This window comes from Phyllobates terribilis, unplaced genomic scaffold (genome assembly GCF_046119375.1).
Source record: "Phyllobates terribilis strain yellow unplaced genomic scaffold, ASM4611937v1 Scaffold_3__8_contigs__length_932513732, whole genome shotgun sequence".
Lineage (NCBI taxonomy): Eukaryota > Metazoa > Chordata > Amphibia > Anura > Dendrobatidae > Phyllobates > Phyllobates terribilis.
In genome coordinates, this window is record NW_027362763.1 from 698,022,307 (window position 1) to 698,045,046 (window position 22,740).

The 22,740-nt window shown below is 42.9% G+C and overlaps 1 protein-coding gene across 2 annotated transcripts in view; it reads left to right on the top strand.

Annotated features, from left to right (window-relative positions):
- The window catches only part of GPATCH2 (G-patch domain containing 2), a 152,523-nt gene that overhangs the window by 93,946 nt on the left and 35,837 nt on the right, over nucleotides 1-22,740 (top strand). For both annotated transcript variants that reach the window (XM_073671929.1, XM_073671930.1), the window contains exon 8: nucleotides 556-620. In XM_073671929.1, coding sequence (XP_073528030.1) covers nucleotides 556-620 — 65 coding nt within the window. The remainder of the gene's footprint in view (nucleotides 1-555; nucleotides 621-22,740) is intronic.

Genomic DNA, 22,740 nt, shown 5'->3' on the forward strand with positions numbered 1-22,740 from the left:
ATCTTCGTTTTCCTGGAGCATCTTTTAATGAAGGCAGGTACTAAAAATCAGGAATAAACAGACATATAGTATGCCTTCTTAAGTCATAACTTCTAAACTAGGGTGGGGCTAGGATTGTTAGTATCACACCCCAACATTGATGGTTGAGACTGCTCCTCTAGGGAGGTATTATATATTTTTGTGTCTCCTGATGAAGCTTTCCTTAGCGAAACGCACACTAAGGACCCGCTGTTCCTTGCTACATATAGCAGGAATAGCTTTACGCTCACCTATGTATCTTGGGTATGCACTAGCACTCAGATATTCATTTTTGCTTGTCATAAAAGTTTATATATTTTCTTATATTGTTGTGTGTATTCTCGTAGCCCACTTTGGGGGGATTTTATAGGTTTTTGAGGAAAATGAGCCTGTAAGATGACAATTACCTATTTTAATCCGTAATTATGAGCATTCTACATATTTCAAAAGCAAATGGACTATATGCACACCCCTACATTAGGGAAACCATCATTTTATTATTAGTAGACTCTCACTACTTTTTACTTCTCTTTTCAGCTTTTACGAGATACTCGTTCAGATCGAGGACACAAGAAAAGCTGTTCGGTGAAAACAGCCAGCAGGTGAGGTGCCACAGAGATCATAGTGGGTTGTTAAAAATGACCGTACTTATATCCTTGTTGAATCAGTAGGATGCCTTGCTACCCTTTTAGTCTGCCTTTTTTCCTTTTTTTTTTATAATCTTAGAAGCTAAAAAAAACTTACCGAAGACTGATTTACCTTTGAGCTCAATTGTAGCTATAGAAATCTGTGTACAGTGTGCTCCCCCTGGTGGTGACTAAAGGCAATCAGAGTTTTAGAAGTGAACTCGGACTTTAATCTCTTAACAAACAAGTGATGTAAATTATTGGTGCTTGGTTATGGGTTTATGTTCCTGTCTTATAAAAAGCTCCTGCAATGTAGAAGGAGCAGGTTTATGTCAGACACAGCCGAGACCCTAAGGTAAAGATCGAAGCGGTTCATTACGACTTCTGCCATCTCTTTTTGCCGTCTATTTAGCGCTCATCGAGAACAGTGTAGTGAATAGAAACATCAGCAATCACGTGATCGCCAGGTATCTGCCTGGCATAGCGGAGCCGCTGGGTCTTAACAGGCCTAGATCAATTCTGGCAGTGACTTGTATGACTGTAACAAGCTGTTTTCCCCTGTAACTCGGGCTCTATGAATGTCCCATGTCATAGAGAAAAAATGTAAATCCGTAAGACATCTCCAGAGAGGGAACATATCACTATCACATCGAACATATGGGATTAATAATAGCTGAGAAAATGAGAAAGAACTAACACTTCAACCTTCAATGAAGTAAGACTCCACATTGAACATATGGGATAAATTATAGCTGGGAAAGAGAGAAACTAATTATAACTGCAGAAGTAAGAGAGCTGAAACTTCAACCTCCATTGAAGCAGGGTTCTCCTGCAGGTAATGACAACAGGAGTTTTGCTCAGGGAAATAGACTCCAAGACTGAGATTCATTTACGCAGAGGCGAGGGAGTACACTTCCCAGGCATAAGCTTCCTCTTATCAAATGATGGCTCCCAGACCTTTTGAAACCAGTGGTCAGTGATGAATATTGGGGTTTGCATCAATCCGATATTTATGAGAGATCTATTTTTCGGCGTTCTAACAAAGGGATGAACGTATCGCATTCACTCACATCACCGTAAGGCCGGCAGAACTCCTTCAACTTAATATTGGTCCAATGGATGATGCTATCCATGCCAGGTAAAATCACGATGGGAAACATGACAACAATTTCTACCGCCTGGGACCTTCAAGGGCAAAGGTATCCGGTAGGTTAGAGATCTCATAAAATTCTTAAGGACCTAGCACATCCCACAACGAGCCCCTATATGAGCTCACCAAGGAAGGTATGTGCGTGTAACCTTGATCTAATAAAAAGCAGTATTTGTTCATCAGTCTTGGAAGGTACAGCTTGCTGTTGTTCTGTCCGTTTTCCTAAGGCGTACCTCCTTCCCCTAAACTCTGAGCCATTTCCGTGACACAGGTTTAGTAATTTTCTTTTGTTATCCCTTTTATTTTATGTAATTGTATATACTGTATTTTATGTTCCCATTTTATATCATCTTTGTATATTTTTTATAAATACCACCTACCTTTCTGGATTAAATATATAATATTTAATAGCTCTGTTCCTCTTGCTTTGTAAACCGCACCCCTGAAGCCATACGCTGCCTGTAATGGGTGTCCAATCGGCCTGTATAAATGATTAGCAGTGGCAGCTAATGGTTCTTTTTGTTATTGTGGAGTTGGCAGTGACCGTACCGGGGTGTATATATGTGTATTCCATGCGTTTGAATCGGAGGTGTATATACCATACGCTCACTGCGAGTAGAAGCAGCCGCGGTCTCGTCCATCACTCGTCACTCAATTGCGTAATTATCCTGACGATTGGAGGCAGCGGTGTTGCGTCTCCTTGACAATTGGTGGCAGCGGTGGGATCTGTGTGATCTTCCCGCTGTTTATCTGTGACAAACTGGTGACGTGGTGGGATTTGGTGACGACCCCCCTGGCTGTTTATCCCTGACATCCCAATTATAGTGGGGAAAAATATGCATTAAAAGAAAAAAAAAATGTCTCCAAGTGATATAAAAAATACAAAAAATGATTGTTTTCATATTAAATGCAATTCAGATTTATAGCGATAAAATCGACACAATTCAGGTGTGAACATGACTGGAGTAACCTGAAGAATTCATTCAATAGTTTTATATATAATATATTTTCTATAATTAATAATTTCTAAAATGTGCCCCAAATTAGTACAAAAAAATATAATTTCTCCTTCATAAAACTCTTACATCAATATAAGTGGGAAAAAAAAGTTATGGCTGCGGAAATATGAACTGGCAAAAGCGAAATAAACTGTCTCGTCATTAAAACCCTTTCAGGCCCTTGTTATTATAGGCCTGAAAGGGTCTCTGTTGTTCCTCCTGGAAATTTATGAATAAATTGACAACTGGGGTGACCATGTGGAGTTTAGTTTTTATTGATACCATTTTTGGGGAGCGTACAATGTTTTGATCACTTTTTATTGCATTTTTTTCAGACAGGTGTGATGTCTGAATAATGGGAAATCTGGGTTAATTAATCTTATATTTTCAGTGTGGGCTTTTTCTAAATGCAGCGATAGCAAATATGTTTATTTTTATTTATTTTTTAAATGGTTAAAGGGAATGATTTCAGTGTTTTTTTTTATTGTGTGGATATATAACTTACATTTTTATTTATTTTTTTTGTTGTCATTTTTTTCTTTTGTACTATATAGTGTAATACCATAGTATTGCTGTATATAAGGAGCTTCAGTAGGCCCCCCAGCTACTGTGGCAATCATTTAGCATCAGGGAGAGGGTGATGGGCGCTTGTGCACATGCGCATCAGCAACAAAACCGCTTAAATGCCTATGACAGCAGTTGGGAGTGGCATCTAAACGGTTGAGCAGCAGCGATCGGAGCTAGCGCCAGTCACTGCTGTTGTAGGCAGGTTCCGGTTATATAATGGAGCCGGCATCTGGACTGTATGGAGCGGACTCAGCACCTGTGCCCGCTCTTTGTACATGCACCCTGACGTACCATAGGTCAAGTTGCCTGAAGGGGTTAAAAATCCCCATTTGGATGATTTTTTTAGCCACACTACTAAGGGTCCTTTCACACAATGTATGACATACCGTGATCCTACATGCTCATCCCATCGTCAGGACAGATTTCTATCCCCTTGGAGTAAACTCTGTTAGTTCCTTTTGAATGATCGCAAGCAGAGATCCTGAAAAATATATAGGTAAAGTATATTGAAAATATATGGCAAAATCCAGAATGCCCCTTTAATAATCTCCGTGCGACACAGTATTCAGCTACTGCCATAAAAACAGAAATGGTTAAACTGAAGACACTTTTCTGACCTTTGCCAAGGGGAGCTCCGGATCGGGCTATCGACCATATTTTCGTTCATAATCATATTAGAAAATATGTCGAGAAATATTTGACATTCATCAAGACGTCTTATCTGTTCAAGGTCTGATGTTTTCCGATTGAATTTTTGCGATTGTAAATCCATTGATTGCTGAAAGGCAGAATTTTCTAAATTTATTTATTTTTTTTAATTTTTTTTTTTTTACATGTTAGACCTAATACTAATTGTCAGCGAGATTCCTTTAATTCAACATTTGCAGCACAGATGTTAAATTTTTACAGAAGCAAACGACGACGAGAAGCGATTCAGACCTCATTACAAAAAAAATTAATAAGATTTTATTATCCGTCGTCTGGAAATGTATGTGTTATGACAGTCCAATAATCAAGAATATCGGATCAACAAACTTTTGCATAAATCAATAGTACAAGTGAATCGAAGAAACTCTTTCAGACTGTGTGCCCACGATGCGTTTTTTAAGCATTTCCACAGCAGCAATTCCGCTGCAGAAACTCTTAAAAACCGCTTGGTAGAAGGCCTGCCATGTTCCCCAATGATAATCCGCATGTGCTGTGCACATGCTGAGGAAATTTCCTCTGCGGATTATCATTGCGGAAAAATCCGCAGCACTAGCAATTATTTTGCGGAAGCGCTGCATTTTCTTCGCCATTGACTTGCATTGGAACGCATGGATTACGCATCACTGCATCTGGCCAGAAATCAACCCAGGTAGCATTTGACGTTAAACCTAGAACATGGACGTGTGGATTCGTGGATCGAGATAAAAGAGCAGCCCAAGGATAAATTGGATATTTAATCGCCTTAAGAGCACACTAGACACACTATATGCACAATGACTATACATACACGGTGGTCAGATATGCAAATACAGTTGGTTGTACAATAAGTATAAGCAGATTATACATAGGTCAGTTGCCAGTTGGATGTTAGGCCTTGGTGTCAGCGGTTTCCAGTCTCTTCAAACACAATACCAGATTGTGACCTCCCTTTGAAGAGAAACCTAGGTCACGACCTTGCACGAGCAATTAACCCTTTCCCGTTTGCCGCCCCTAGGATGGTCCTAGTTTCCCTCCTCTTGGGTCTGGTAGCTGAAACTCCAAAGCCTATGATGGATCATAACTTCTCAACTGTAGGTCATAGGGAGGAGCTTTGGCGCCAGCTGATCTGGCCAGGCCCCGGTTACGCTCGGAGACCTTACACTGCTTAGATACCTGGCTTCTACTAGCCGTTCTATGTATCTCCTCACCCCGGGGTGCTAGAACGGTTCGAGACCCAGTGATTTCGAAAATGTAACCAATATACGGCTAGGATGTACAAAAACTCCTTGTTATATTATGGCTCCCGTCTGTCTGGGGGGATTCTTTGAAGCAGTTAAGTAACTTGGGCTCCCAGCAGAGGTTCATGCTGCCAGAAAAGCCTTGTTCCCAACTAGGCTGCTAGGGGTGTGAGTTTTTAAACTTGGAGCTGGATCACCTGCTAAGCCAGGTGTTCTGTCTCCGCTTCACATTTTGAAGGAGGTCTATAATCTCGGGCCGGATATGATAGTCGATTTGCATGAAATTATATCCCCCATATTGTTCACACTGCCATAATACTACTTTGGATGGAACATAACCACAATATTTTTGGGAGGCATAGAGCTGCAGTAAGCCCCCCATAGGTTCCATATTAAGAGTATGGGGCTATATTATACTTCTGTGCATGCTTCTAAGTTCCCAGACAGGTACCAGACCCCAGTATACAAATCCTTATAAGTGACTTTTTATTACAACAAACATTGGCATCTGAATATCTATTTGCCATCATTTTCATTCCTAAAGAGACTATTTCACTTTTTTTTCCATCTCTCCTGTCATCTGCTGTTTGGGAAAGAGTCCTAATTTGCTGTAGATACATAACTATTTGTCACCACTTCCACTTTGCCAAAAATAAATTAAACCATTAATTACGACATTTTTTGAGCAGCTGTTAATATATTGGGATAAGAAAACTGAACATTAGATTGTTGGTTAAGTGGATGTCCTATTAGGGATACGGAGAGACTGCAGACAATTAAGGGAGCGCACGTTCTGCTTCACTTTTGTTTCCTGAGTATTTATTTTTTATATATATGTACGGCTTGGGATCTATTTTGTGAAATTATTTTTCTGAATTCATTTCTGTATAGTAAGATCTGAGGTTTGAGTATTTTTAATAAATTGATATGTTTCACTATTTAGAACCCCAAAACAAGGACACTTGAATAATACTGTAGTAGTGAGACCCTTCTCACTCAGACGGTTAGTACACTTCTTACATAGGACCCCTGATGATAAGATAATCAGTGTTTTCTTGCTGGGACTGTCAAAAGTTAACTGTGATATCTGGAGAAACCTGTTAGTAAGTGTCCAATTTCCCTCAGTGTAGTCTCTGAGTTTGTGGATGTAGCCTTGCTGCCTTGTTTTTTTCCATATACTGCAGACAGAGATACTAGTGATTCCTGTTTCAATGTTACACATGTTCAGAAGCAGCAGCTTGGAGGACATTATACATCAGTACTGAGCAGTGTAACTGTGAATCCAGCACTGGGGTTAAATAAACAGTTGCTACAATGCAGCAGCATGGAGGACATTATACAGCAGTACTGAGCAGTATAACTGTGAATCCAGAACTGTGGTTAAATACTTGCTAAAATGCAGCAGCTTGGAGGACATTATACAGCAGTACTGGGCAGTATAACTGTGAATCCAGCACTGGGGTTAAATAAACACTTAGTACAAAGCAGCATCATGTGGTGTGGGTCTTCATCCCCACCACCCCTCTCTCTGCAGACTTCAATATGAAGTTGTAATTTGATCTCCGTGATCTGGCAGTCTACCTTGTTTAGAGCAGACCCATTACAGCAGAATATGGCCATTGTTCAGTGTGTATTCACACCAGGGGATTGTGCGTGCAATGTAGAGAAGGTCATCTAGATCTCTGGCCAAGAGTAGAGGATCTTCAGCGCAGGACTCCCCCCAAAAGTTTTCGTAATACAGTATATAAAATTGTGTTTTTCTAAACTGAACAACCATTTTAATGTGCATTTAAGAAAAACCTTTGACTTGTAGCCAATTAATTGACATCCTTTGGAATGGGTTTTACCCCCTATAAACCAGTTCCATATGTTCTAAAATGAAAAGACCTTACTAATGTTATAGCTATTAGTCCCTTGCCGCAGGGCAATGTTCTTTGCACCAAAGTTAATAGATGCGTCACATGCTACTAAAGGCTTAAGTGTCCGGTGGGCGCAACCAGACCTTCTCGGTGTCCGGTGATCATAACTAGACCTTCTCAGTGTCCAGAGGGGGCGTAACCAGACCCTCTCGGTGTCCTCATTAACTTGACGCCTTTCACTACGTCCACAGGCCAACTCAGCAGAGATCCTGCACATGTCCAGTGTGTTGTTCTGCGCATGCTCTTGTTCTCAACAGTGAAAAGCCAATAACTCCAGAAGTGAGATAGTGACCGGCGCATGCGCAGAAGAACATTGATATCTTTTCCAGCAAAAGGCGAGCACGCAATGTCTTGGCCAGTTCTCCTCTGGAGCACACTATGAATGGATTTATAGACGTCATCCACATCGATCAACAGACCAAAGGCTGGTAAAATCCAAATTCTCCCAAGCCCTCTTTAGCATATGACACCATATTTTTCCTAATTTATTTTATATAAGATATGCAAAATTACAAATAAATAATAGTCATAACTTTTTAAAGTTTTTTTCGTATTGGTGGTAGATAAGGTTTATAGGTGGAAAACTTGGGGACACATCCTCTTAACATGTCGTTTCAGATGACTTTCCAGAATATCCTGTCGTGTGTATACATGAGGAGTAACACTATTTCTTGCTATTGTATAACTTGTTTCCAGGCTCTAGATCTAATTTCGAGTGGACTCTGAGCTAGTGGGGAGCGACAAGCTGCTATGATGTCTCCCAAACACTGCACACACAGACATAAGGGATTCCTGCTCTTCTGTTTTTATGCAGCACATGTTCAGAAGAAGAAGCAGCAGCAGCATGACGGACATTATACAGTAATACTGAGCAGTGTAGATGTGAATCCAGCACGGGGGTTAGATAAACATTTACTAGAAATCAATAGCATGGGTCAGTGTGTGTCTACCTTTATTTTTAACTCTGCTTCCCCCTCTTCTTCCTTTCTTTCCACTTTATTAGACAGTTGTAATCTGATCCCTCAGGGAACTGGCAGTCTATCTTGTTTCGAGCAATGACTGAAAAGTTCAGGAAGTTTGGGGAGGAGTTTCTGTTATTTGCTTCTCCTATTGATTTATGTAACAGTGAATATTAATTTCTACCTCTGGTTTAGCTTTATATTCAGAGATGGGGATGGGAGCCATATTCCAGTATCCACATGGAGCTTTTATAGTGGAGGAGGGGGATGCAGCTGCAGATTTCCACTCTGGGTCTATGAGAGGGGAAATATCTGACTGCATCAAACCTAGAGAAACTCACATTTTAAAGCTGAAAAAAAAAACTTAAAACTTTGCTCTCTTACAACTGGTGCCACGTGGACCATATATTTCCTGCTCTTCTGTTTTTATGCAGCACATGTTCAGAAGAAGAAGCAGCAGCAGCATGACGGACATTATACAGTAATACTGAGCAGTGTAGATGTGAATCCAGCACGGGGGTTAGGTAAACATTTACTAGAAATCATTAGCATGGGTCAGTGTGTGTCTACCTTTATTTTTAACTCTGCTTCCCCCTCTTCTTCCTTTCTTTCCACTTTATTAGACAGTTGTAATCTGATCCCTCAGGGAACTGGCAGTCTATCTTGTTTCGAGCAATGACTGAAAAGTTCAGGAAGTTTGGGGAGGAGTTTCTGTTATTTGCTTCTCCTATTGATTTATGTAACAGTGAATATTAATTTCTACCTCTGGTTTAGCTTTATATTCAGAGATGGGGATGGGAGCCATATTCCAGTATCCACATGGAGCTTTTATAGTGGAGGAGGGGGATGCAGCTGCAGATTTCCACTCTGGGTCTATGAGAGGGGAAATATCTGACTGCATCAAACCTAGAGAAACTCACATTTTAAAGCTGAAAAAAAAAACTTAAAACTTTGCTCTCTTACAACTGGTGCCACGTGGACCATATATTTCCTGGTGGATTTATAGGGCAGTGGTGCAGAATTTAATCCCTGTCCTGCTTCAGTTAATTATTAAGGGTGCAATCCCCAAAAATGGGAAGGACATGCAACTTTCATTAGTGCCCAGTAAGTCCTGGTATATACCGTATCTCCTCATCCACACCGAGCTGCGTATCCTATTCTTTCACCTGCTCTCGGTCGGGGTGTTGGCCTGATGTTTCAATTCAGAATTTGGATTTGATCAATCCCAACTCGCGCTCAATTATATTCCAGTAAATTTACATAATTCAGCAGATGTTGATATTTTAATGTTTCTGGCATTGGCGTCTTGGACAGCTGTCTGCGAGCTTAGGGAAAAAGCAAACATTTAGAGTTAAATGCTGAACATATGTTTAAATAACTAATTAGAGGGGAGAAGAAAACAATGCATTATCCTTTGTAAGGACAGCAAGCCGCCAATGCCGAGAGATCGGGACGTTCTGCTGAACGCTAACAGTTCGGGGGTCTCTGGAGAAGCGGAGCATTGTAGAGGCATAGCAGGACAAAGACGCGGATTGATACTGGCAGAAAGGTCTTCTGAGAGGGTATGGCACCCTTACACGTGCCACATGGAAGACGCGTAGATGTAGCAGAGCTGAATTTCTCATCCAGCTACTTGCTAAGTTTAGGTGCGGCAATCTGACTGCAAAAGATCAACTCTAGGACCTCAGGTGAGATATACGGTAGGTTCTGAAAATTTGAAGTTATTCATTGCGTAATGAAAAGTTAATCAATTTTCCAACAAGTGGTTGTCACCACCTCTGCTTGCTCATTTTTAAAGGAAACCTTGATGGCGAAGATGGACTCTCCGGTGCACAGCTTGTTGCAACTTCAAAGGGGTATTCCCATCTAATTAAGTAAGAAATTGAATATACTCTACCGTGCAAAAGTTTGGGGTCATTTAGAAATTTCATTATTTTTGAAAGAAAAGCACATTTTTTTTTTCAATGAAGCTAACATTAAATGAATCAGAAATACACTCTATACATTGTTAATGTGGTAAATGACTATTCTAGCTGCAAACGTCTTGTCTTTATTGCAATATCTACATAGGTGTATAGAGGCCCATTTCCAACAACCACCACTCCAAGTGTTTTAATGGTACATTGTGTTTGCTAACTCTGTAAGAAGGCTAATGGATGTTTAGAAAACCATAGAAAACCCTTGCACAAGTATGTTAGCCCAGCTGAAAATGGTTTGGCTGATTTGAGAAGCTATAAAATTGACCTTCCTTTGAGCTGGTTGAGAATCTGGAGCATTACATTTGTTTGTTCTATGAAACTCTCAAAATGGCCAGAAAAAGAGAACTTTCATGTGAAACTCGACAGTCTATTCTTGTTCTTAGAAATGAAGGCTATTCCATGCGAGAAATTGCCAAGAAACTGAAGATTTCCTACAACGGTGTGTACTACTCCCTTCAGAGGAGAGCACAAACAGGCTCTAACCAGAGTAGAAAGAGAAGTGGGAGCCCCGCTGCACAACTGAGCAACAAGACAAGTACATTAGAGTCTCTAGTTTGAGAAATCGACGCTTCACAGCTCCTCAACTGGCAGCTTCATTAAATAGTACACGCAAAATGCAAGTATCAACGTCTACAGTGAAGAGGCGACTCCGGGATGCTGGCCTTCAGGGCAAAGTGGCAAAGAACAAGCCATATTTGAGACTGGCTAATAAAAGGAAAAGATTAATATTGGCAAAAGAACACAGACATTGGACAGAGGAAGATTGGAAAAAAGTTTTATGGACAGATGAATCAAAGTTTGAGGTGTTTGGATCACACAGAAGAACATTTGTGAGATGCAGAACAACTGAAAAGATCCTGAAAGAGTGCCTGACGCCATCTGTCAAGCATGGTGGAGGTAATGTGATGGTCTGGGGTTGCTTTGGTGCTGGTAAAGTGGGAGATTTGTACAAGGTAAATGGGATTTTGAATAAGGAAGGCTATCAGTCCATTTTTCAATGCCATGCCATACCCTGTGGTCAGCGCTTGATTGGAGCCAATTTCATCCTACAACAGGACAATGACCCAAAGCACACCTCCAAATTATGCATGAACTATTTAGGGAAGAAGCAGGCAGCTGGTATTCTATCTGTAATGGAGTGGCCAGCGCAGTCACCAGATCTCAACCCCATTGAGCTGTTATGGGAGCAGCCTGACCGTGTGGTGCGCAAAAAGTGCCCATCAAGCCAAGCCAACTTGTGGAGGGGCTTCAGGGAGCATGGGGGGGGGGGATCTCTCAAGATTATCTCAGCAAATTAACAGCTAGAAGCCAAAGCTCTGCAATGCTGGAATTGCTGCAAAGGAGCATTCTGTGACGAAAGCAAAGTTTGAAGGAGAAAATTATTGTTTCAAATAAAAATCATTATTTCTACCCTTGTCAATGTCTGGACTATATTTTCTATTCATTTTGCAACTCATTTGATAAATAAAAGTATGAGTTTTCATGGAAAACACAAAATTGTCTGGGTGACCCCAAACTTTTGAACGGTAGTGTAGCTAGGATATGCCTTCCTCTGGGAACGCCACCGCTCTTCCCAGTTTTTCCTCCATGCCATAACGTTCCTGGTCACCCGATGCGGCACGGCTTTATTGAAGTGAATGGGGGCGGTTGCACCGCAGAGTGGCCAGGGCGCTGCTGTGCAAGGGGTATTCCCATGTCAGTATAAGAATTGTAATATCACTAGGATAGGCCTCCCTCTGGGAACACTACGAATCTTCCCAGTTTTTCCTCCATATAGTGGCATTTCCGACCACCCGATGCGGCACGGCTCTATTGGAATTAGTAGGGTCAGCTGCACAGCGACTGTGAAGGTTATTGTGCTCTTCTTCAGTGCTACGGCTAATTCATTCTTAAGATCGTGGGGTCCCAGAAGTCGGATCCTCAAGTGGTCTATCCGAAGTTATGTAAAACCACTTTAATTCTAGTGAGACAGGTTAAAGGGGCTGGACATATTATGATTATTCTGATTATAAGCATTATACCAACAGTGTTATTGGCAGTTCAGCGCCATGGTTTTCGCTTGTAAATCAAGTTGAGCAAAAAACTTTGCAGGAGCCTGGCCCAGCATATATGTCCATATTCCATGGCCGCTGGACCGGGGCAGTGCAAACTTCCTATCATTGGAATGCCGGCATCCAGTTTGCACTGCCCTGGTCCGACTGCCATGGGGTATGCTGGACCACGGTTCTGCAAATCTTTATGCTCAAATCTACTTGTAAAGCATCTCCCTCTTATCTAATACAGTATGCACATCAGACCGGTCCTAGACACGGGATGGCAGAATGTGACCATCTTCAGCCTTTATTAAAAAGCACTGTCCACGGTACTGCACATGCACTAGGTTCCCATGCTCTGTATTTTTCAATAAGAGCTTTTGAAAAAGACGTATTGGTTCACATTCCCCTCCATTAGCTATTGCCAGTACACCTGGTGGTTTAGGGTAGGAAATGGCTCAGTGTCTGGAGGCCTCATGGCTCAGTGTCTGGAGGCCTCATGGCTCAGTGTCTGGAGGCCTCATGGCTCAGTGTCTGGAGGCCTCATGGCTCAGTGTCTGGAGGCCTCATGGCTCAGTGTCTGGAGGCCTCATGGCTCAGTGTCTGGAGGCCTCATGGCTCAGTGTCTGGAGGCCTCATGGCTCAGTGTCTGGAGGCCTCATGGCTCAGTGTCTGGAGGCCTCATGGCTCAGTGTCTGGAGGCCTCATGGCTCAGTGTCTGGAGGCCTCATGGCTCAGTGTCTGGAGGCCTCATGGCTCAGTGTCTGGAGGCCTCATGGCTCAGTGTCTGGAGGCCTCATGGCTCAGTGTCTGGAGGCCTCATGGCTCAGTGTCTGGAGGCCTCATGGCTCAGTGCCTGGAGGCCTCATGGCTCAGTGCCTGGAGGCCTCATGGCCCAGTGCCTGGAGGCCTCATGGCCCAGTGCCTGGAGGCCTCATGGCCCAGTGTCTGGAGGCCTCATGGCCTAGTGCCTGGAGGCCTCATGGCCTAGTGCCTGGAGACCTTATGGCCCAGTGCCTGGACCATACATCAGTCCAGTAGTTACCAAAAGTGTCCCAAGGAGTTTGGCACCTCATGCCATTTTTGGTGCCCACACAAACACCAGGTTTACAGCACAGCATCTTTAGTGGGGTGTTCTTGGTGTCAGGTTTTTTTTGCACAGCAGTCAGATGTTACTTGGAAGGTAGCAGGAAATTATTAAACAAAATACATGCAGCTTTTATTTAGGTTTTTTTTGTGGCTTTTTATTTTCAAAATTACAGTTTGTTCTAGCTTTGCCATTTTTTTTTGTGCACTTTTCTTTCATAGACCTCTTCTTTTTTTTAGTTTTTTTTTTAGTTTTTTGTTCATGGTTTTATTAGTGTATTTTTTGTTGCATTTTTGACTCCATAAATCATATGGTGCTTGGACGAATCACATGATTTGCAATGTTAATACCTAAGTAAATTCCTACCAAAATACAGTAACTTGTACTGAAAAAAACGCTTTAAAAAGCTGTCATTTTAACATGGATTTTTTTTTCTTTATTTGGGACAAGATCGCTTTAAGAAAAAGTGAGTGAAAGCGGCTTTCTAGTAAATTATTCAATTATTTGCATTATTGTCTCTCTTTTTTTTTTTTAGTTTTCTTTTTTGTTTCTTTATGCCGTACTACTTTTGCATTCACTTTGAGACTCTTAATTTCTCCTAATAATTTTCATAAAGAAGCTCGGCTTCTGGTCGCGCGTTCTGGAATAGTTTTGCTCGGCGTTTTGCAGCATAATATGGATTTTCTCGGTGCGTTTCCTGGGTGGGTGCGATGCTCTGCGCCTCGGCTGTAGTGGGCTAGGTAATTAATGGGCAGATTCTTGGCTCTTTGGTGGAACCTCACATGGCACTGGCTCCAGTAACCCTTCTACCTCCCGCTGCCAGTCCGCGGCTGCTATTTTGACACTTGCAGGCCTGCTCCTCCGCGGCGCAGCTGATCCCCCTGTCCGGGCTTATATTTTTCTTACTGACAATGAGCGTTCTTGCCAAACGCCAGGGACCATAGTCACATCTGTTTGTTTCCTGAGCCTGTCCGGCTCTGCTAGGAAACACGTCTTGTCCAGAGGGCAGCTTTAACTAGGCTTAATCCTCTCGAAATTCTCTCTATCCAAATGAATGAAGTGGGGCGACAGATTCCTGTTGTCTCCCTCTGAAAAAAAATTATTCCAGTTGACACTGTTTACTCACATCCCTGTCACCACGTCATCTTCAGCCAAGTTTCCAGGCAAGGTGGCCATCCAGAGACTGAATCCTTTACCGTATTACTCAGCCCTGACCGGCTCTGATACAAGGAGGCTCTTCCTCTTGTGCCTCGGGAACTAAGGGTTAATAGATGAAAATGCTTTAGATTTCCCCTTAGCGTATATACACGCTCCATCCATCCTGTGGGACCTGTTACTAAAAGCATTAAAAAAAAAAAAAAAAAATCTTTAGAAAATGATCTGTTGTTTAATCCAAGGGGTTCTCCAGAATCATTCTCAGAACATTAACTGGCTGCAGCGCTGATGTGATGTCAGCGCTGCAGACAATAACCGGCATCAGGAGCAGCGGCGAAGAATCTAAAACAGACTGCAGCCTTGGAACAGGGGATTTTCTAAAAACAGAAGACCCCTGTTTTTATGTCATAGGTATTTTTAAAAAATTATAGGTAATTTTTTTTTTCCACATCTCTATATGAAAAAAATTCTTCTTGCAGTTTTAACACGAACGTGAGCTTCAATGTAATTGTGTTCTATAGAGAGCACTTCCCTGCTGTCACACCATTGTCATCACGGGCAGGATTACAATGACCAGTATCAGCTATAGAGAACACAAAAATCACAATAGATGTTATCACAACTCACCTTCTCCCCCTCCTCCTGTACAATGACTGATAACACCTCTATATACAGTAGATAACACAGGATCCACCATTCACAATAGGTGATATCACAGCTCACCTCCTCCTCCTGTACAATGACTGATAACACCTCTATATACAGTAGATAACACAGGATCCACCATTCACAATAGGTGATATTACAGCTCACCTCCTCCTCCTCCTCCTGTACAATGACTGATGACACCTCTATATACAGTAGATAACACAGGATCCACCATTCACAATAGGTGATGGCACAGCTTACCTCCTCCTCCTGTACAATGACTGATAACACCTCTCTATACAGTAGATGGCACAGGATCCTCCATTGACAATAGGTGATGTCACAGCTCACCTCCTGTGTTGTGTACCTGTAGGTACATGGCGCAGTGCCTCGTACTAGAACCTTATAGTGAATTTCATTCCCCTTTCTCGGCTGCAGCAGATAGAATAAATCTCCTGTATATACAGCGGCTCGTTGGCTGAGGTCACTACCTCTACACTTGTCTGGCAGCAGTTCAGTGCTGATTGCTAAGCAGTTCCCAGCTGAATCCCTCGGATCCGGCTCACACTGCTCTTCCATTGAGTACATGAGGAGGCCGCGTGGCTGCATTCAGTTTCCTGCTGGACGTCTGAGCCGCAGCCTCCTCCGCACAGCGCAGCGACTGCAGACACTGGAGCAATGAAAGGCTATGACCTCAGATCACCTGTAATCCTCCTCTATGGAGAGAAACCATCCTGTATTGATAGCCCCGAAGCACTGCATCAGTGCCGATGGCTGCCTGCGCTCTGCCCACTGTCCTGGGGACGATGCACCACTCAGGGATTACATGGTGTTACCTGCAGATTGTGGTTTTAGACAGCTTTCTGAGGGTTTTTTAAGTTGATTTTTCTGGCATAAAAATCTGAGTCAGAAAAAGCATAAAAAAAAATAATTTTTTTTTGTGAGTTTTTTTGCCTTTTTTCAGCTTCCAATTAATTTATTCTGCAAATCTTGAGTGTTTTCTGCCTGGAAAACACTGGTGGGACTGACACTTTTTTTTCCAACTGAGAGAAAAGTGACCGTAAATCCGGCGAAAAGACTAAATGTGGACATTTGCCCATAGTTTATTCTCTTGTGTAGATTTTAGGATGGAAAAAAGCACATTTTCCTTCACTGAAATCTGCATTAAAATGTTTCAAGATTTCTGTGGACTCCGGTATCTGTGAGCAGGGCGTCCGTTACATAGCAGGTAGATGCCATATTCAATCCACCGGTGTCTTCTGACGGGATGCACGGTCACTGCTGGCATATCCCTGCAGGCTATCCCCTTGGCAGATACACCTCCATGCATGGTTTTCAAAGTCTCTGCTTGCTGTCATTGAATGAGTATCTTTATTTACTTGTAAGGAAAAAGGATCACTCGTTACAAGACACCGCTTTCCTTTCATCCTTACCCATCCCTCCGTAGAACTTTTCTTTTTTCCCCGCCACCGCGGTATGTACGTAACTGGACTGCAACTGGACACTTGATCATGAACGAAGAACTTTCCCTGTTGAATGACTGCAAGCAGAGATCTTAAGATCTCTGAAAAATGTAACTTTTGTTCTGATTATACAATGACCTATGTAATAGAATATAAAAATAAAATCCCGCACACAAAAAAAAAAAAATTGTGTGTACACACATATACATATATATTATATATATATATATATATATATATATATTTTTTTTTTATTAATTTTTTTAGATTATATTTTCGATATTATTATATATTGCGTTTTATAAAAAAATATTTTTATATATACATTTATTATTTATACATAAGTTTATATTATAAAAATACATTTATATAGTATTATAGATTTTATATTATAAAATTTTATATTTAATATAGTGATAACTAGAAGTTAAATAATGTATTTATTTTTTGGGGGGGTGATATTATTTGTTTATATATATATATATATATATATATATATATATATATATATATATATATATATATATATATTACATATGTGTGTCTAAAATATATACCGTATTTTTCGGACTATAAGACGCACCGGACCATAAGATGCACCTAGGTTTTAAAGGAGGAAAATAGGGGGAAAAAAATGTAAGCAAAAAATGTGGTCATGATGCCCTGTTATGGGGGAGGGGGTCTGCTGCTGACACTGGTATGTATGGCCCCTCCTTCCGGGTATAAGTGGCCCCCATCCCATCCTGTTATCCATGGCACCCCTTGAGCCCCCCATCCTGGTATGCATGGCACCCCTTGAGCCCCCATTCTGGTATGCATGGCACCCCTTGAGCCCCCATCCTGGTATGCATGGCACCCCTTGAGCCCCCATCCTGGTATGCATGGCACCCCCTGAGCCCCCATCCTGGTATGCATGGCACCCCTTGAGCCCCCATCCTGGTATGCATGGCACCCCTTGAGCCCCCATCCTGGTATGCATGGCACCCCTTGAGCCCCCATCCTGGTATGCATGGCACCCTCTGAGCCCCCATCCTGGTATGCATGGCTCCCCTCTGAGCCCCCATCCTGGTATGCATGGCACCCCTCTGAGCCCCCATCCTGGTATGCATGTGACGCGCCCCTGGGCCTGTGTCGCGCTGCGTTGCGCACGCGGGAGCTTACCCGGAGCCGGATCTCTTGAGGGTTGTAGTCTCGTGGCGGTGATCCGGTCCGTGCCCAGGGAGTCAGACTAAGTGGCGCTGTATTAGCGGTAGATGTTGGACGACTACGCCACCCGTTGAGTACAGCTAAGGAGCTGCTGCTGCAGGGCAGACCGCTGAGGCCGGTGGTAGGATTGTGCAGCGTGATAGTATAACCCCCAACGGGAGGGGTATGGCCTCAGGGCAGCCGACGTGGATGATGGGGGTAGCAGGAACCACTCAGAGACTGTACGGTGTAGTTCAGGGTCTTTACTGGTGACAACGATAGACCCTCCCGGAGTACTGGCTAGCGATTGGGGCCTGGTCAGTCCTTGAGCAGATGGGATCTCCCCTGGCCAGGCGGAGTTGTAGGCCTCCCAAACTAACGATACTCTTCTGGCTACCTTGCTAGAAGCGGGTATAAGTAGCCCACGTCCCTGAGTGTACCGTGTGGTGCTCACCCGTATGGCCGGTGACTCGGGGCCTTCTCGTAGCTTCCGCTCCACGACGGCGGTGCTGGTCCCACGCGTGTGACCGTGCCTTCGGGTTTCTGGGCCAGAGGACCTGCAATCCCCTGCCGGTCGGTTTCTGCTGCTGGATAGGAGTTAGTCCCCACAGCCTCGGAATCCGGGTCCGGTGATAACTTCTCAGTCAGGGCGAGCTCTGCAGCTGCCAGCCCCTGACTCCTTGTAGTACTGCTCCCACAGAGCTCCTGATGTTCTTTCCTATATCTGCTTCTCTTCTCTGTCTCTACTTCTTCTCTACTCACTAACCCTGCCTCAGCCCTAGGTTTATATAGGGGAAGTTCTTCCCCTCCCAGGACTGGGCAGGAGGTGTGGCATGCACAGGATCCCTGACCAAGAGACCTCCCACCTGCTCTCAGACATAACATTGCTGTTACTGTGGAAACCAGACCCCTGGGGTGCCACACATGGCACCCCTCTGAGCCCCCATCCTGGTATGCATGGCACCCCTCTGAGCCCCCATCCTGGTATGCATGGCACCCCTCTGAGCCCCCATCCTGGTATGCATGGCACCCCTCTGAGCCCCCATCCTGGTATGCATGGCACCCCTCTGAGCCCCCATCCTGGTATGCATGGCACCCCTCTGAGCCTCCATCCTGGTGGTATGCATGGCACCCTCTGAGCCCCCATCCTGGTGGTATGTATGGCACCCCTTGAGCCCCCATCCTGGTATGTATGGCACCCTCTGAGCCCCCATCAAGCTACCTACAAAAAAAAATAAACTGTCATGCTCACCTCCTCTCTCCTCCAGCTCTGGGTCCCGCTTTGCTGCCGACACTCTCACTGTGTGAGCTGCGCATGGCGTCCCTGCCATGCGCCCTCACACAGTGAGAGACGCTGTGCTGGAACAGTCACTGCTCCCCACACCGGGACTCTGTGCGTGGGGAGCAGTGACCATTCAGTCTGTTCAATAGCTGGCACACTGTACCGCAGCGCGGCTCCTGCTGCCGCCCTGTGGTTGTAGTGAATATCCTTGGTCTTTAATAGCAGGCACACTGACCGTAGAGCGCCGCGCTGCGGCTCCAGTGTGCTGGCTATTAAGAGAAATGAATATTCATTGCTCTCCTCTACCATGCGGTCATACAATAATATAGTATTTGGACTATAAAACGCACCCCCCACTTTCCTCCAAAATTTTGGAGGAAAGAAGTGCGTCTTATAGTCAGAAAAATATTGTATGTATATATAATATATTGTGACACTTTCCCAGTGAATATATAGTATTATTTTATAATATAAAATCTATAATATTAGATAAATGTAATTTTATATTATAGATGTATATATCAATAATAAATGTATATATAAATAATATATATTTTATAAATATATTTTTATAAAATGCAATATATAATATCAAAAATATAATATAAAAATAAAATCTTAAATAATATAATTTATGTGCTTCCTGCTCGTTGCAGTATAGAAGATTGCAATACAGTCCCAATTTAGGTGAAGCTACGCTTAATGCTGAGACCCCTTCATGTTTTTACATCAGTTTCAGCATGGTCCATAGTCTCACTGCTCTTTCAGTGAAGAATCCATAGTCTCACTGCTCTTTCAGTGAAGAATCCATAGTCTCACTGCTCTTTCAGTGAAGAACCCATAGTCTCACTGCTCTTACAGTAAATAAGCTATACTCTTGCAGTAAAGAATCCATAGTTTCATTACTCTTGCAGTGAATGAATCGCCATCTGTGATTATGATTGAACCTTCTTTCCTCCTTTCCTCTAAACCTTAGATTTGTTAGCACTGTGTAATGCTTAATTTCACCTCTGGGGGTGCTGAAGGTCACAGCAGGAGGACACTTTGGGATCATCTTATTGCCAAGGGACCCTACCAATCAGTAGGGAATGTAAAAATGAGCACCAAAAAAACAAAGCGCATTTTGCATCCCGCAGAATACAAATAAATAAGCTTTCATCTTTCCCCCTTCGCCTATATTTTCCTGTACGGTCCGTATTGCACTGTATGGATTCAGAAGCGTCCTCGCTCACCTTGGCTCCTGATCATTGAGTCCCGCTATGCAAAGACAAATGACTCCTTTGTGATGAGGGGCCCAGGCCGCCTCTCAGACATATACAGTACATTGATTTTAAATTAAAAAGTAACTGCGATGTTCTACATGAGGGGTGACAAGAGTAACAAAGTGGTCCTCACTTAATGTTATTACAAACAACTCCAGCGCCGATCCTCCAGGAATCTCGTGTTTCACGAGGGTCTGAGTGCTATAATCTGACTGATCAATAATCTAGATATCTCAATGCAAGCTAGCAGATAATCAATTCTTGCTAGAATTACTCAGCCGAGGAGAGCGCTTACTCTTGTAAGGCAGGTCCTGGAGTTCAATCCGCCCGGGTTTATTAATTTCTATAAATATATACTTTTTTTTTATGATAAATGATGATGCTGCACTGACAGACGGGGAAAAATAGCAAAAGGTGCAAGCAGCAACGCACGGAGATATTAAAGCAATGTAACGCGACTCCACCCTAATATGTTTTTGGAAAAATCTAATAACGCAATAAGCACAGGATTAGTTTGGTTTGTGTGTTGTCAAATTGGTTCTCCTCTACCTGTCAGCCTAGTCCCAATCTGATCATATCAGTCTGGTTAATCTGGTTAATGGGGATTACTCTGCCGAACAACCACAGCTTATTTAAAGTCCTTCCTTGGAGCAACTGAGTCCATATACATGTCCTAGTGGTTAAATTAAAAAAATTATAGGGTATTCACATTTTTGTTTCCGTAACCCCCATAGAAGTGATTGAGACAAAGAGAGCTGTTGTCACGGGTGTGTCAGGTTTGCCAGACAGTCATTCTTGATCCGGCTGTAGAAGGTCGCTGCGCTTGGCCTTGCAGACACCTTCTTGATCCTTTCATCATCCCTCCCTCTCTAGGACCCAGCAGTGATCTCCACCTTCTGCTGCTAATTAACACACCCTTGCTGGATCTTTAAATACCCTCAGTTTCTCCAGACAATCGCTGGTGATAGAGTAAAATCCTCTGTTCAGGTCTGGAGTTCTGGCAGTCGGCAAGATACTTCTTGGAGTTCCTTTGTGGATTGTAGTCGTGATCTCTCTGGTGTTTCCTCAAAGCTAAGTGTATCACCTTGTCTGTTCCCTGGTTTGTCTTTAGTTACAGTGGGGGCTGACTAGTGCTCACCCCTTCCCCTCCCTTCCTAGGCCCTAGCTCTAGGGACAGCCAGGGTTTAGGTATCCTTCTCGGCAATAGGTGCGGACACTATTTAGGGACGATAGGGAAGTCAGGGTGTTGTTAGATCTGCATAGGGGTCTCCACTCTCCCTTTCCCTAATTGTTGGGCTTCCCTCCTTTTCCCGTCATCATACGCTGGGTCCTTCCCATACCTAGCATGACAGCTGTACACGTGTGCGCTCACCTAGACATTCATTTTGCACCGGACTACCCCTATTATGCGCCTCTCAGCGGTGGTACCTGCATGTATCAGACATTTATGGTATGTTAGCGTCTAATACTTACCCCCTTAATGACCCATGACATACATTTTCGGCACTGAGGGCTGCATGGTGCTGTTCCATGGTTACGTGGCTTCTCAAGTGACTATCCTTTAAAGAGTTATTTCCAAAATCACAAGGTATTCCCTCTCAATTGGATAAAGTGATGATCACTGAGGGAGGAGGGTTCAATTAGTGGTGCCCCCCAGCGATCTTGAGATCGGGACTCAGAAACCCTGAGAATAATAGGGCTTTGCAGCCCCCTCTAGACTAGCTCAGATGTGCACACGAAGATCTGAAAGTGTGTCTCTCTTTAGAAGACCCAATGCATTACATGGACAAGACATTGAATTCAATGATTACTATGTAATACCTACATTCTCCTGTGGGGGCACTGTAGGGAAACAGATCAGTTGCTGACACATTCCTGGAACAGATCACAGCTAGTCTCAGGGTGCGCCGGAAGTGGAACATCTTGTGATCTATTTGTTTAAGGATTTTTTTTTTTTTTTTTTTTTAGCATAAAGGAATTTTTGCAAAACAGAGAGCTCCTTAAACATGGAAATTATTGATCACCAGATCAGATAAAAAAAATGACAAAATCGATGCCCATCTTGTCAGTCCATTTCCATGTTGTGAAAGTATAATTATAAATGTGTGCATATATATATATATATATTTTTTTTTTTTTTTAAATATATCTATATATATATATATATACACTTATAAATATATCAATTTATATATTTTTATGTTGGAGGCCAGAGCATGAAAAGATGAGGAACTTTTGGACTTTCTTTTTCCCCCACTTCTCATGTGATGGCTATAGGCCGAGCGGGATGCGATGCTCTGACCTCCGATCAGCCGGCATTACTCTGAGCTTTATTATTGGGTTGTATTGTTCTATTTGAGACAGTTAAATTAGAAATTAGGTGAAAAAATGGCTATAAAATAATGGGATGTCCTTAAAATAATTAACATTTCAGCGTGCACCCCTGGGTGAAGGGCAAGTAACATGAACCTCCTGTGTGCCAGC